Source organism: Coregonus clupeaformis, chromosome 34 (assembly GCF_020615455.1).
Source record: "Coregonus clupeaformis isolate EN_2021a chromosome 34, ASM2061545v1, whole genome shotgun sequence".
NCBI classification, from domain to species: domain Eukaryota; kingdom Metazoa; phylum Chordata; class Actinopteri; order Salmoniformes; family Salmonidae; genus Coregonus; species Coregonus clupeaformis.
In genome coordinates, this window is record NC_059225.1 from 19,519,001 (window position 1) to 19,535,236 (window position 16,236).

At 44.4% G+C, this 16,236-nt stretch overlaps 1 protein-coding gene across 1 annotated transcript; it reads left to right on the plus strand.

Annotated features, from left to right (window-relative positions):
• Window positions 1-326: 326 nt before the first annotated feature.
• On the plus strand, window positions 327-11,454 carry LOC121549752 (ankyrin repeat domain-containing protein 33B-like). The gene is made up of 6 exons (XM_041861615.2): window positions 327-1,614; window positions 8,842-8,971; window positions 9,105-9,245; window positions 9,447-9,588; window positions 10,065-10,263; window positions 10,404-11,454. The coding sequence occupies exons 1-6, from the start codon at window positions 1,189-1,191 to the stop codon at window positions 10,953-10,955; spliced, it is 1,590 nt and encodes a 529-aa protein (XP_041717549.2). The 5' UTR covers window positions 327-1,188; the 3' UTR covers window positions 10,956-11,454.
• Window positions 11,455-16,236: the final 4,782 nt, after the last annotated feature.

Below are 16,236 nucleotides of genomic sequence, written 5' to 3' on the forward strand. Positions count from 1 at the left end.
AGCTAGCAGATGCACAGATCCAAAGGCCATTTAACAAGCACAATACCACTGTCTGGGACTGGCATCATGAGGTGGGACCATATTAAACATTGATAGGTCAGTGAATCAATAGTACCTTTAAGCCTACTTTAACTTGGCTTGTTCTGCAAGTGTACAAATTTGAAAAGTGGCTGTATATCAAGGAAGGATATTGGTTGAACTGTTGTAACTGTTACTGAACGGCTGAGTCATTCAGCAACACAGTGAGAACTGGGAAAGGTAAATTAGGGGGATTCCCTGCCAGATTTCACATCATCCAAGAAACAGAAAGTGTATGTTTTCTCTACATTTTAAACAGCAGAATGACTGCTCAGAAGTTTTCCCTTTTCTTTTGCAGTATGAATCATTCTAAAAATGACATGCCAATACTGCACGAAACAATCGAGTGTGAAAAGGATGTTTGCCGTTAGGAAATGGTCGCAATGGGTTTGCCCCATTTAGCTAAAATCATAATCTCAAAGTATTCCTGATGTCAACATTTCAGACAGAGCGGAATTAATCTGCTCAAACAAAATGAGAAGGAGGGAGAGAGAGAGCGATGGAGAGGAGGGGGCAATCGGCTACGAAACTAATCGGATTATGAGACTACAGTTTATCGAGCGCCTGTTTCTCTACGCGTTAGCTGGGTGAGTGTGTGTCTACTGTTTTCTGTCCTGATGAGGAACGCAATTTTCGTACGAATGATGACCTAACAAGAGTTGGCGGGACTCTCGGTTTACTTCGCGTCGGCAAGGGGGGATTTTGACTGTTGAATTTCACTTTGAATCACATGCATTTCATGTTCTCACTGCTCCGGACGTGATGGAAAATTTTTCTGCGTTTTATAAAATGAACAAAAACAATCAACTTCTGACTTCGGAAGTAAGCTACAACCCGGTGTAGCCTAGGTTGGTATTCCAAGGACAGCGCAGCGATATGATTTGATGTTAATTTCTCACGGAACGTGGGATGCTGGAGTTTAACTATTATCTGGGGAATATTCCTTAACATCAAAACGAGTTGCCAAACCTTCACTGTCATTCCATTTCCAGGCTCTTTGCAAAGTTCAACTCATACTCCGTGTTGATGTTGGAAAAAACGTCCAAGTGCTCTTCGTCCCACATCTACCTGTTCTTCCCCTCAGAGGAGGACAGCCACCTACGGGGTTAGATGGTGCTGATCACGGATGAGAGAGACGGGGGTGGCTCCTCTACTACGGCCCGAGTCAAACAGCAGCAGCAGAACCCCAAAGGCGCCAGCGGCATCGCCCAGGTCCATCCGACCATAACCAAGGAATCGCTGTCCTTATCAGACGATGACTCATACCTCGGGTCCTGTGAGTCAGAGGGGGATGATGACTACGAGGAATACGACGATTTCTCGTTATTACCGGACACTAAAAGTATCGCCTCGGACGACTCGTTCTACCCACCGGACGATGTGTTCGCGGACATCGAGCGGACCCCCTCTCCGCAGAGTCCCGAGCCGCTGACGTTCTTCCAGGCGTGCTGTACCAACAACGCCACGATAGTCCGGATCATGATCCGACAAGGTGTGAGGGAGGAGGAGGTGAGGGAGACGGATAAAAACAACAGGGTAAGTCGGGTTAAATGTGCCCATATGTTCAGTGTCAAATATTTTTCTCGGAAAGTGTTCTGTTCTAATGCATTTCAATCCAGTGGCTTCGCTTCCTGTCGTGGGTTTGGAGATTAGGAAGAATTAGGTAGTTTGGCTCTGCCTTGGACACAATGGTGCGTGCGGTGTGAACTCACCTGTGCGTAATTACGCATGGTCAAAGTGCATATCCAAAGTGATCAACTGTTGTATATCTGTTGGAGTAGGTCAACTGTCAGGTATTTCGCACACTTATATCAGTGTGTCACAAGTGAGGGGTTAAACATGTCACTTATGAACATTTTTGAACATCTTGGCATGGTTCTGTTATAATCTCCACCCGGCACAGCCAGAAGAGGACTGGCCACCCCTCATAGCCTGGTTCCTCTCTAGGTTTCTTCCTAGGTTTTGCCTTTCTAGGGAGTTTTTCCTAGCCACCGTGCTTCTACACCTGCATTACTAGCTGTTTGGGGTTTTAGGCTGGGTTTCTGTACAGCACTTCGAGATATTAGCTGATGTAAGAAGGGCTATATAAAATAAAATTGATTGATTGATTGATTAAACATACCATTTTGTATAAGTTTTAAGAACATGTCAGCCACTACAACAGTAATCAGATTATTCATATAATTTGACCATTGAAGCAGATATTCAAACTTTGAGAGTCATGAACATTATATCTCAAAGTTAAACCTATCCTTCATATCCAAGCTGAGCCTAGTTGCTAAAGTAGTTTGTTTGACAGTAGAATCAGAACCAGGGAAGAGAGACTGCTGTGTTTCCCTTGGTGCCTTGTGCTGGAGCACTGCAGAGTTCTGTTTTGTTATTACACTTGTTTCCTCTTAATAGAAAGCCTTAAACAATACATTGGCATACTGTATATTACCCAGTTCCATGTTCTATTACATGTATTTGATATAGCGCCCATATTGGTTTCATTTCCTCTCACGTGTGTGTCTGCCCAGGATTTATTGGTCTAGCGAGAGGAGCCTGAAGCTCTGCTAGTGATAATTACAGCAACAGGAAAACACTGACTCTCACAGTCAGCAGAACAGCCAGCCCTGTGAGTGTGTGTGTGTGTGTGTGTGTGTTTTACTGTTTGTGGATGGATTTAGGGTACCTGTGAGAGAGTCGGTGTAATATAGGTTTGCTAACTGACTTTCGAATATGAATCTCTCCACTGTCAATTGAAGGGCATATACTGTTAAGACAGTATTTTACAGAGACTCATGAGAAGAGGATTCTCATTTAGGCCTACAGGATGTCCAGAGACGCATTACAAGTCAGTAACTGCTTTATAAATATCATAGTAATAATGTATGTTTGATTTGACAATGCAAAGAGGCAGCTGGCATACTAAGCAGTTCATAAATGCTGTCATTTGGGTGTGGCTGTGAATCAATGATGTAAATAAACCCTGGATTGCTGATGCTATGTAATGGCCATTGAGAGGCTTTGAAGCCACCGTTCATCCATATTGGCACTCCCCAGTAGGAGCAGTCCTCCATAGGAATGAATGGAATTCTACAGTATTTAAATTAAGGATAAAATTACATGTATTTAATTATTTGTTGTTGCTGTAGTGGGGACAGTAACATTAGTAATCTCAAAGCTACTAAAGACCAACTCACCTTTGAGTCATCGTGCCTCTGTATGTTTTGTTTTTCAATGCAAAGAACAGTTGCATATACATACGCACACACACTCACTCACTCGTTCTGGCAGTGCTCAGGATCGGGCCTTTATCAGATTGTACAGTGAAGTGTTCATGCAGTCCTCTCTCTGTGTGTAATCAATGATTAGGTCACAGGGCCTGAGGGAGGAAGAGCGGGAACTACATCATCAGAATTGGAATGGCATGATGCCGACAGGATGTCCCTCACTGCGTGGCCCTGTGACTGCTGCTCATCTGCCCCCATGCTGCAGCATTCCTCATCAACACTCCCAGTGTGTGTTGGTGGCTTTGAGCCTGCATTCCTCATCAACGCTGCATGTCGAGGAATTCTTATGAGAATGATGGGCGTATGGGAGGAGAGGCGTGTGTGTGGATATCCTCAGTTGGGGGAGAGAGAGAGAGAAGAGAGGGAGATGGAGGGAGGAAGAGAGTCCTTCGTTTTAAGAGTGTATAATACAACTCAGTACTCTGGGGCACGGTCCTGTCTCCTGCCTGCTGTTCATTACACTGGGACACAGTCCTGTCTCCTGCCTGCTGTTCATTACACTGGGACACGTTCCTGTCTCCTGCCTGCTGTTCATTACACTGGGACACGGTCCTGTCGCCTGCCTGCTGTTCATTACACTGGGACACAGTCCTGTCTCCTGCCTGCTGTTCATTACACTGGGACACGGTCCTGTCTCCTGCCTGCTGTTCATTACACTGGGACACGGTCCTGTCTCCTGCCTGCTGTTCATTACACTGGGACACAGTCCTGTCTCCTGCCTGCTGTTCATTACACTGGGACACAGTCCTGTCTCCTGCCTGCTGTTCATTACACTGGGACACAGTCCTGTCCCCTGCCTCGTGTTCTGTAAAACACACATACTAGGCTTCCTGTTTCTGTCAAACTCATGTTGTAAAATGGTTGTGATGCAACTTATGTTTTTGTGATATAATGGAGAGAATGTATGCACAAATATTTTTACACAACTATTGTGCGGTGTCTGCACAACGCTTGTATTATTATTTATGTGCATAGAAACTCTCTGTTGTATCACAATGGTTGTGCCAAATGCGTTGTACATCAGTTGTACAGTTCGAGTGTGTACGGGGCAAAAGAGGAATTAGAGGTTAGGGTTTGAGATGTGTTTTCAGTTTGCTTAGCCATAGAAACAAGGGACAATGTTTTCATCTGTGAAATTACCTGTTGGATCAGGAATGACAACCTTAGCTCTCTGTCAAACTGTCAACAAAGCTCTGTTTTGGGTTTGTGTCTCTCGGGGTGACGCACATCCTATCTAATGTCCTCTGGTGTCACCGAGGCCAGAGTGAGACTCTCAACTACATCTGGCTCTAATATACACCCCAAAAAAGTTTTCAACTTGTTGAAATATTAAAGGAATGAGTTACACACATATAATTCTGTTTGCGATTGCTATAGTTTAGAAGTTGTGAAATTAAACAATGGGATATGGCCAGCTAAAGGCAAAGAACAATAAACAGGCTACACATGGTATAGTAATATGGTACCATACAGTAACAGTACACAGACATAGTCAACATCCTGTCTAGGGGGTTAAAGGTCATCCTCTGGACTGGACACAACCCTGATGACAGAAATAACCTCTGACTCTAGAGAGGATGTTCAGCCTACACATTGACTGGAGGGACAATGGGACAATGCTGTTTATTTACAGTCAACATAACACGTTTTCTTTCATGAGGTTTATTTATTTTTAGAAATTGTTAAATGTTGAACATATCTTCAACACAAACACAGCGCTCTCTCGGTGACCTGTGGATGTTTCTTGACAGAGTAGTGTCGTGCATGCGTGTTTGTGTGTCAGCACCAGCAGTTCCTCTCTCCTTCTGTTGGTTAAGTCTCACCTCTCTTACATCACATCTCTCTCTCTCTCTCTCTCTCTCTCTCTCTCTCTCTCTCTCTCTCTCTCTCTCTCTCTCTCTCTCTCTCTCTCTCTCTCTCTCTCTCTCTCTCTCTCTCTCTCTCTCTCTCTCTCTCTCTCTCTCTCTCTCTCTCTCTCTCTCTCTCTCTCTCTCTCTCTCTCTCTCTCTCTCTCTCTCTCTCTCTCTCTCTCTCTCTCTCTCTCTCTCTCTGTCCCTGCTACTTCATTTCTCTCTGCTCTGTCAATGCAGGGCAGTGTGTGTACCAGGTCGGCCAGACAACACAACAATAAACAGGCAGACGAGAGAGAGGGGAAAAAGAGATGTGGTCTAGGAAGCAAGGAGGGTGCTGGTAAACAACAGAGGCATGACTATAGTGCCATGTTAGATTACCAGAAAGACACTGTGCTGTGCTTGGTACTGACCAAGTTGATACAACAATGAAATGGGACATAACAAGGTCTACTGTCAGTGTGCTGCTGGCAGGTTTTTAGGGCGGCAGGTAGCTTAGTGGGTAAGAGCGTTGTGCCAGTAACCGAAAGGTCGCTGGTTCTAATCCCCGAGCCGACTAGGTGAAAAATCTGTCGATGTGCCCTTGAGCAAGGCACTTAACCCTAATTGCTCCTGTAAGTCGCTCTTGATAAGAGCGTCTGCTAAATGACTAAAATGTAAATGTAAAAATGTTAACATTGCTCTCTCTCTCTCACACCCACTTTCACTCTCTCACACTTTCACTCTCTCTCTCTCACATACATATATATATATATAATCTCAGCGTCCTGGGTTTGTGGGGGCTGAGAGCAGAGTAGTTTCACCCAGTGACCCTATTGTCCTTATGGACCTCCACCTACATATCAACCTGCTGTCCTGGTATTTTGGCCACATGTCCTTTTTTGTTGTAGGGAATTAATTATTAGACATTTTGTTTCAACCACTGCTCATCAAATAGATGTTATCCATCCTAAAAATAGCTAAAATGTGTCAGTTGTATAACAATTAGGGTTTACTGCAGGGAATATACTTTATGTTTCCACAAAAAAAAAAAAAAGGTCATTTAGCAGACGCTCTTATCCAGAGCGACTTACAGGAGCAATTAGGGTTAAGTGCCTTGCTCAAGGACACATCGACAGATTTTTCACCTAGTCGGCTCAGGGATTAGAACCAGCGACCTTTCGGTTACTGGTACAACGCTCTTAACCACTAAGCTACCTGCCGCCCTAGACCACAACAAGGTTGGGATGCAGACGTTGCTCCAGGCAAAACATGTCCAGACTGCTGTCTTTGAATCAACACATATCTTAGAAAAGACCCAATTTAGATCTTGAATTTGTTCTGTGGATAAAGGTTTTGGGCTGTTGCTAACAAGTATAGCCAAATCGTACAGAATGTAAAACATGATCCAAAAACCTTCGATTCTATGCATTGCATAGAATAACATCATACACATGAATGGAACTTTTTTCACATAAACATTTTATTATTTTAATTCATAACAGTTTCAAGTGCAAATGCATGTATTTTTCTTATATTATATTTGAAACTGGAGAATTTGAAACATTCAGATCGGTTTGAAGCTGCTATGCAGTTATGCAGAAAATAGTGCTAGGGTTGAGGGCAACTTCAATCCACTACAGAACAGATTAGGATTTAGGGAGGACAAACAAGTTCATCTACCCTTAAGAATAATGGTTTAACAACAAGCCTGCTCTTTTACCCTACATTCAAAACATGAAAAACTTCAGCGCAGCTATTGTTATGGCGAGGTACAGTATGAGCAAAGGCAATTTTTCACACACACATCCATTGTCTCACGTTGAATTTAGACACCAATGAACAATTTCAGTGAGCTTTTCCAGGAATTCCTGATTATACACCACACAAATCACTTAAGTCAGTCACACACACACACACATACACAAACACACACACTCCGTCTGTCCCTGGAAGTACCTCTCAGGCTGATTGTTTCAGTAGGGTTGAGCCTGCTGAGTGTCGGGTGTTATTTGTAGTCTCTATAGGCTTGTGTGTGTCATTCACACTCTACTAGCTAGAACCAAAGAAAACCAGGAAGAAAGAAAGAAGGACACAGACAGACACGTGGGTTGCGCAATCAGTTGAGTGGCATAGAGTAGAAGAGTTTGTATCCCAAGCTTGTTAAAGCCACTCTGACAGCCTGTACACACACACACACACACACTACACACTTAACAGCCTACGAGTTTGAACCGTCAGCTCCCATTAACAGTACTGCTATCTTAATACACACACACACACACACACACACACACACACAGATACACATATGCTCAACCTGTTGCTTTAAACCATCACCTCTCATTAACTTTGACTGCAGGTTAATACAGGCTAACACACACTCCATCTCAGTCAGGATTAACACTCTTAGGGGAGCTGCACTCCTGGTTTTCTTTTCTACTGTAGTCTAATATAACCATTTTACTAATTGGCCCACTTGAAAGAATAACCCAAGTTTGCTGTATCTATGGTGCTGTCCTTTATGTCCAATACCTCTCCTATCCTTTTATTTTCTCTGTCTCCTCTCTCCCCCTCTCTCCCCCGCTCTCCTCCTCTCTCTTCCTCTCTCCCGCTCTCTCTCCTCTCTCCTCCTCTCTCCCCCGCTCTCCTCCCCTCTCTTCCTCTCTCCCGCTCTCTCCTCTCTCCTCCACTCTCCCCACTCACCTCCTCTCTCCCCCTCTCTCCTCCTCTCTCTCCCTCTCTCTCCCTCTCTCTCCTCTCTCCTCCACTCTCCCCTCTCTCCTCCTCTCTCTCCCTCTCTCTCCCTCTCTCTCCCTCTCTCTTCCTCTCTCCCCCTCTCTCCCCCTCTCTCCTCCTCTCTCTCCCTCTCTCCCCCTCTCTCTTCCTCTCTCCCCCTCTCTCCTCCTCTCTCCTCCTCTCTCCCCCTCTCTCTTCCTCTCTCCCCCTCTCTCTCTGGCAGTAAAGTTGTTTGTTTTGGCTGATGAAGTGTTGGCCTTCCGGAAAACACTGGGACTTTTACAGGAGATTCCAAGCTGTGTACACATACACACACATTGCACTGGCATTCCAAAAACACGGCACGACAGAAAGTGATAGGAGTTTTCCATAAGGATCAAAATTCTGTTTTAATAGCGAACAAAACTGATTTAATATTTACTGAATGATATTGGTTTTGGACCGTACATACAGGCCTCCTGTTGTCGTCTAACCTCAATGACACTGGCTTGGATATCATATGTTTCCCAGTTATGCATCAGAACTGAACTTCTCATTCAGCCATCTTCATACATCTCATAGTGTGTGGCTGATTTTGGCTCTGTCAACTAGATGGGCCTATTCATCAACTAACTTTCACATGCAGACTGACATGGAGGCACACACACTGTGGCCTTCCCGGAAAAGGAGTAGTCACCTTAGTGCTACAGGTAGAGAGGGTAGGAGGGAGAAACAGAGCTGTATTCAGTAGAAGACAGAACAGTGAGACACTTGTGTTTCCCGTATCTGAGGTAACCTCTCTTTCTCTCTCTCTCTCTCAATTCAGTTTCAATTTAAGGGGCTTTATTGACATGGGAAACATATCTCTCTCTTTTTCTTTCTCTTTGCCCCTCTCTCCCCCTATCTCTCTCTCTCTCCATCTCACTCTTTCTCTCGCTCAGACAGGGCTGATGGTGGCGTGTTACCAGGGTTATGTTGATGTTGTCATAGCGTTGGCTCAGTGTCCTCACCTGGATATCAACTGGCAGGACAAGGAGGGGAACACTGCCCTCATCACCGCTGCACAGGCAGGTAGGACACACGCACACACACAGACCCAATCAAACACCTACACACTCATCCGCATGTGCGCACACAGTTCAAAAAGGTTCACAGCCCTCTCTTTATCTCTCTCTATTTCCCTCCTTCCCCTCCCTTCCTCCAGGTCACATAATGATCAGTAACTACCTGTTGAACTACTTCCCTGGTCTGGACATAGAGAGGAGGAACTGCCATGGCTTCACTGCTCTGATGAAGGCGGCTATGCAGGGCAGGGTGGAGTGTGTACGAGCCCTGATGCTAGCAGGTACTTACACAGAAGGACACAAACAAATTACTTTACTTTAACTTTAATATTTAACTTAAAACAGTAACTTATAGCATGAATAACATCTACTACCACCAGTAGGGTGCAATGTGATATCTTAAGAATATCGTCATACATTTTTCTCCTCACTCCTTTCCTTCTTCTCCTCTCTCCTCCTTCTCCTCCTCTCTCCTCTGTAAGGAGCCGACATGGAGACGAGAGACTTTGGTCGTAAGCTGACCTCCAGAGAGTGGGCGTTCTTCACGGGACGCTACGACACCGCCTGGGCTATGACACGCCTCCACTCCCGACCCTGTCCTTATCAACTGTGTGACGCATACAGGTAGACTAACCTTTATGAGTGATGTTGATGATGGTGGTGGTGAGGGTGGTGATGATGATGATGATAATGATCATGATGATGATGTTGTTGATTGTGATGATAAGGATAATAATGATGATGATGATAGTGAGGATGATGATGATGGCGGTGAGGATGATAATGATGATGATGATGGTAGTGAGGATGATGATGATGGTGATGATGGTAATGATGAGGATGTTGTTGATGATGATAATGGTGGTGGTGGTGATGATTCTTATTATCATTATACAATATCATTGATATAATTTAATATTGTTATTCTTCCAATCGTATTATTTCCTAATCTGATATTATTGTTATGGTCCCGAGTGGCCCCAGCTGGTTTCTCTAATAGCTAATGCCCCGGAGTCTGTGTGGAGTTAGACATACTTCATACAGTACTACTACTATTACGAGCTAAGTCATTATATTCATGTAATTGTATTATATTCCAGTCCAGAGTGGCCTCAGCTGGCTTCTCTAGTATCTAAGGCCCGGGAGCCTCGAGGCTGTATGCAGCGTATATCAGACACCATACGGAACGCTCTGACATTCGCTAACATCACAGAGCCTGACGATGAAGGAGTCTTAGATCACCTAGTCGCCGTGACAACAGCCCTAGGGAGCCCCTTTGTGGCGGTAGCGTGTTCCACCGTGAGTTTTTCATTCCTCTCTTCCTCTTTTTCATTTTCTTCTATTTAACCTTTCTCTCTGTCTTTGTCTCTCTCTCTGTCTTTATGTTCTCATTGCTCCCTCCCTCTCCTTATGTATGCCTGTTTGTTCTTACTATCCAGGTGTGTCCGTCAAGCCCGCCCTGCGTGGGTAAACGTTGCTACTCCGTCCCAGAGATCATCCGACGCCAACGGGCCAAAGAACTGAAAACCCAGAACCCTGAGAGGCTCGACGACCACCGCAAACTCTTCCAGAACTCACGGGTCACTCTGGTGCCTAAACCTCCAAAGGACCGGCGGTCCAGCCTCCCGCCACAGAACAAAAGCCCCACCACGGCTAACCCTAACCTGGGTACGGTGTCTGGGGCTGGGGCCGTTTACTCTGTGGCCCTGCGTAGAGCTAGCCTGCTGCCCCTGGGTATGGTGAGGCGTAGCAGTGTGCGGCCGGGGCTGTCCATTCCCAAGGTGAGAATCACTAAGGCCCCAACGCCGACCTATGAACCTGAGAGAGTCCGCAGGAAGAGCAGCTTCAAAGACGGTGGGGGCAACTTCCTGCAGCTCCCAAAGTGGAGGTATAAAGAACTGAAGGAGGAGAGGAAAAGAGCGGAGGAGGCGGAGAGGAGGAGGGTGGAGGCGGCCACGAGACGGCACATGGCTGTCGGGAAGAGGAAATGATACCACAGGAGGAAGTGATGTCACTCCACCCTTTCCTCCACTGTTGCCAGGTCAGTAGATAGTGTTCAGAGTGGGTTGGATACTTGAAATGTTTGATGTTAACTTATTTTCGTATTTATTCGCTTTCTTTGGAGTAAAAGTGAAAGCACTTTATTTTGTAATGCATTTAATTCACAAAATCAGCAGTATTTTAATATGGTGATTTCTGTATTACCTGGCACAAACCCATATGACCTGACTGAGTACAGATAATGTTTCACTGATATATCTGACGCATCCCAAATGGAAACTTAATTGGCTAAAATGATGACAAAATAAGCTTTGGGGAAGGGTTTGAATGGGACAAATAAAAAGGGTTACAATAGCCTATAAAACCACTGAGTAAGCCTACCAGCATGTAAAACTGACTTACCGCCAAACCTAAACATATGATAAGCTTTATTTTACACTGCCTTCGGAAAGTATTCAGACCCCTTGACTTTTTCCACATTTTGTTACGTTACAGCCTTATTCTAAAATGGATTTTTAAAATTAATAATCCTCAGCAATCTACACACAATACCCCATAATGACAAAGCAAAAACAGTTTTTTAGAAATGTTTGCAAATGTATATAAAAAAAAAAAACTGAAATACCTTATTTACATAAGTATTCAGACCCTTTGCTATGAGACTCAAAATTGAGCTCAGGTGCATCCTGTTTCCATTGATCATCCTTGAGATGTTTCTACAACTTGATTGGAGTTCACCTTTGGTAAATTCAATTGATTGGAAATTATTTGGAAAGACACACCTCTCTATATAAGGTCCCACAGTTGACAGTGCATGTCAGAGCAAAAACCAAGCCGTGAGGTCGAAGGAATTGTCCGTGGAGCACCGAGACAGGATTGTGTCGAGGCACAGATCTGGGGAAGGGTACCCAAAAATATCTGCAGCATTGAAGGTCCCCAAGAACACAGTGACCTCCATCATTCTTAAATGGAAGAAGTTTGGAACCACATAGGCTCTTCCTAGAGCTGGCCGCCCGGCCAAACATAGCAATCGGGGGAGAAGGGCCTTGGTCAGAGAGGTGACCAAGAACCCGATGGTCACTCTGACAGAGCTCTAGAGTTCCTCTGTGGAGATGGGAGAAACTTCCAGAAGGACAACCATCTCTGCAGCACTCCACCAATCAGACCTTTATGGTAGAGTGGCCAGACGGAAGCCACTCCTCAGTAAAAGGCACATGACAGCCCACTTGGAGTTTGCCAAAAGGCACCTAAAGACTCTCAGACCATGAGAAACAAGATTCTCTGGTCTGATGAAGCCAAGATTGAACTCTTTGGCCTGAATGCCAAGCGTCACGTCTGGAGGAAACCTGGCACAATCCCTACGGTGAAGCATGGTGGTGGCAGCATCATGCTGTGGGGATGTTTTTCAGTGGGAGGGACTGGGAGACTAGTCAGGATCGAGGCAAAGATGAACGGAGCAAAGTACAGAGAGATCCTTGATGAAAACCTGCTCCAGAGCGCTCAGGACCTCAGACTGGGGCGAAGGTTCACCTTCCAACAGGACAAAGATCCTAAGCACACAGCCAAGACAATGCAGGAGTGGTTTTGGGACAAGTCTCTGAATGTCCTTGAGTGGCCCAGCCAGAGCCCGGACTTGAACCCGATCTAACATCTCTGGAGAGACCTGAAAATAGCTGTGCAGCAACGCTCCCCATCCAACCTGACAGAGCTTGAGCGGATCTGCAGAGAAGAATAGGAGAAACTCCCCAAATACAGGTGTGCCAAGCTTGTAGCGTCATACCCAAGAAAACTCAATGCTGTAATCGCTGCCAAAGGTGCTTCAACCAAGTACTGAGTAAAGGGTCTGAATACTTAAGTAAATGTGATATTTCTGTTTTTTATTTGTAATAAATGTGCAAAAATTTCTACAAACCTGTTTTTGCTTTGTCATTATGGGTTATTGTATGTAGATTGATGTGGGAAAAAAACTATTTAATCAATTTTAGAATAAGGCTGTAACGTAACAAAATGTGGAAAAAGTCAAGGGGTCTGAATACTTTCCGAAAGCACTGTATAAGCAATGGCATTTGTCTGAGCAACAATAGTTTATTTTTTTAGATAGGCACTGTGCTTTGATATGTTTATATTGGCTTTTTTAATTATGTGAATGTATTTTGCATATAGATTGTACCTCATCAGGTATTTTTAATTAGAGATATAAAGTTGGCTTTTTTTCTAAAATTTTATTTTCTACTAAAGTAGGCATATTAAGAGAATGTGAATAAAATAGTTTTCCATGCCTGAAGGCAATATCCCAACACTACACTGTTGTAATGTGACACTGTTATGGGCTCTAGTTAATCTGTATCGCTGAAGCATTACGGATTGTGCAATAGACATTTTAAGGTAATTTCCGATTGAGCCGACATATGCAGTGTTTACCGTGAATGCAGTCTCCGCTAATGCGGGAACATTGCTTTTACATTTCAATCACGCTGTAGTGCTGAACTTCCATGATACGGATTGAATAGAGCACATTATCTATCATATGGGAGAAAACTGGAGCAATATCCTGAAATGTTTACATGTTATGAATGAGATCTACATATTGCTACACTGACCTCAGATCAGAGTCTAGGAGCACCTTCATCTTGTGCTCATTACAAACCTATGTGTATTTTGATGACAGTAAGACAGAACAGATGTCATAAGGGTATTCCATTTAACTTGATTCAGACATTGAATAGAAAATAATGGATTAAAATAGCTGGAGGTATGAACATAAACAGCAACTGGAAAGCACTGATATAATATTATTATGGTAGGGATTGAAGAGACGATCATTTCACGGTGATAACCCCAAGGACAGGACATGAGGCTTTAAGTCCCATCTTTAAGTGTGTCTAATAGCCATGGTGATGAGTTGCTATGTAGTTACCAGGGGGCAGTGGTTGGCCAAATAATAATTTCTGTAAATAAATGGAGCTGGCTATGCAGGAGTGTAACACTGAAATGCTTCCCGAAGGAAGGTCATCTTAACTTGAAAATGATGAAGTGCATATTTCCACTTGCCTCCAGACATATCGCAAACACTCTAGCCCAATTCTGTGTCTGCCCCATCTCCCCAAAGTGTGCACTGGTTCGCTTCCCCTTATGGATTTCAAAGGAATGGACTGAATATGGTGTAAACTCTCTGCTTATATATTTAGTTGATGTGTGAGCAGGTGTACACTTCTCTCAGGAAGCCACACTGTTGTACGGATTCACAAAATGTTTACAACACTGTTTGTTGGTTTATTGTTTGTTTGAGTGGTGATGGAACCACAAGGGGACCCAAAATATCCAGGCCATATATTCTACAGCATTCTTGTTTTATGGTGAATAAAAACAAAATTGGTTTACAAGCTCTACTGTTTGTGTGTCTGTGAGGGACTTTTTCTGAAACCCCCCAAAAAGGTATCACATAGTTTCCTGATAAGTACCAGGAAACAGTAATGTAAAACCCATCGTTATGAAGGGATAGGCTGTAGACAGAGCTCTATCGGATAATATTGAGGTCACTCATATGAGCAGCTGCTGTCTGAGATGGTCACCTGAGATTGTAAACCCTGAGATGTGGTCAGCACTTCTGTCAGCCTGGAAAATCTCCCTCTGCAAATCCACCTCCTAACCACAGATTTAAAATCAGATTAGCCAAAACCCAATCCTATCCATAAACAAATGCACAGCAGGGCATGGAAACTCAGATTGGCACACTCTGCTGGAGGACAGGGGTATTGCAGGCCACACTCATGGTTTGCAGACCAGGCTCAATTCACTCACTATGAAAATAGAGACATATGATCAGTGATTTAGAAAATGAGCAAGATAAGCATTTAGAAACAAGCATAACATCTATTTTATATGGTCTTTAGTCCTTGAGTATCAGTGCTCATGAAGGAAGGGAAAGAAGTGAGGACCGCTTGTAGAGTATTAGGACATAGTATCAGTATCAGAGTAGATGTCTATGTCAGTGTGACTGTGCGAGCTCACCTGCAGTCCTGTCCACCCTATCAGATGTCAGATATAGCCCTGTGTTTGTGAAAAGAAACATGCAGGCCTTGACCAGAGATACTGTTGCAATCTCTTTCAAGGCAAGATTCACAGACAAGGTTAGGGTTGGAACTAGGGTTAGGGTTGAACCATGATGTGGCCATGAAGCAAGGGTTAGGGTTGAACTGGGATGTGGACATAAAGCTAGGGTGAGGTTTGAACCTTGATATGAACTTGAAGCTAGCGTTATGGTTGAGGCTAAGGTTAGGATTGAACCGGGATGTGGCCTTGAAGTTAGGGTTGTGGTTGAGGCTAGGGTTAGCATTGAACCGAGATGTGGACATGAAGCTATGGTTGTGGTTGAGCCTAGGGTTAGGGTTGAACCCGGATGTGGGCATGAAGTTAGGGTTATGGTTGTGTTTGGGTTGAACAGGGATGTGGACATGAAGCTAGGGTTGTGGTTGAGAAGGCTAGGGTTAGGGTTGAACCAGGATGTAGCCTTGAAGCTAGGGTTAGGGTTGTGGTTGAGGAGGGTTAGGGTTGAACCGGGATGTGGACATGGAGCTAGGGTTAGGGTTGAACCGGGATTTAGCCTTGAAGCTAGGGTTAGGGTTGTGGTTGAGGAGGCTAGGGTTAGCATTGAACCGAGATGTGGACATGAAGCTAGGGTTTAGGGTTGAGGCTAGGGTTAGGGTTGAACCCGGATATGGGGATGAAGCTAGGGTTAGGGTTGTGGTTGAGGGTAAGGGTTGAACCGGGATGTGTATATGAAGCGAGGGTTATGGTTGTGGTTGAACCGGGATGTGGACATGAGGCTAGGGTTAGTTTTGGCTAGGGTTAGGGCTGAACCCAGATGTGGGCATGAAGCTAGGGTTAGGAATGTGGTTGAGGGTTGAGCTGGGATGTGTCGTAGTAAATATATTATGTTATAGCTTGGTCTGACTAAAATCTTGTGCATGACCCATCTTGTGTTGGGCCTTTGGATTTAATACAATGCACAAAGACTTCTATCTTGTCGGCCTAATCAGCAGGTGGCTATGGACAACACCCACGCCATAGGTCTCTCAGTTCTCCCAACTCACGAGTTATTGCTCTGAGGACATACACACACACACCCCCACACACACACACACATACACACACACACACACACACACATCATCATTGTTAAACATACACACATACACACACACACACATACACACACATACACACACATACACACACACACACATACACACACACACACACACACACACA

Coding starts and splice junctions, on each gene's coding strand:
- LOC121549752 (XM_041861615.2), top strand. CDS start 1,189: ATGGTGCTGATCACGGATGAGAGAGACGGGGGTGGCTCCTCTACTACG. Junction 8,972..9,104: donor CATCACCGCTGCACAGGCAG/GTAGGACACACG, acceptor CCCTTCCTCCAG/GTCACATAATGATCAGTAAC. Junction 10,264..10,403: donor TGGCGGTAGCGTGTTCCACC/GTGAGTTTTTCA, acceptor CTTACTATCCAG/GTGTGTCCGTCAAGCCCGCC.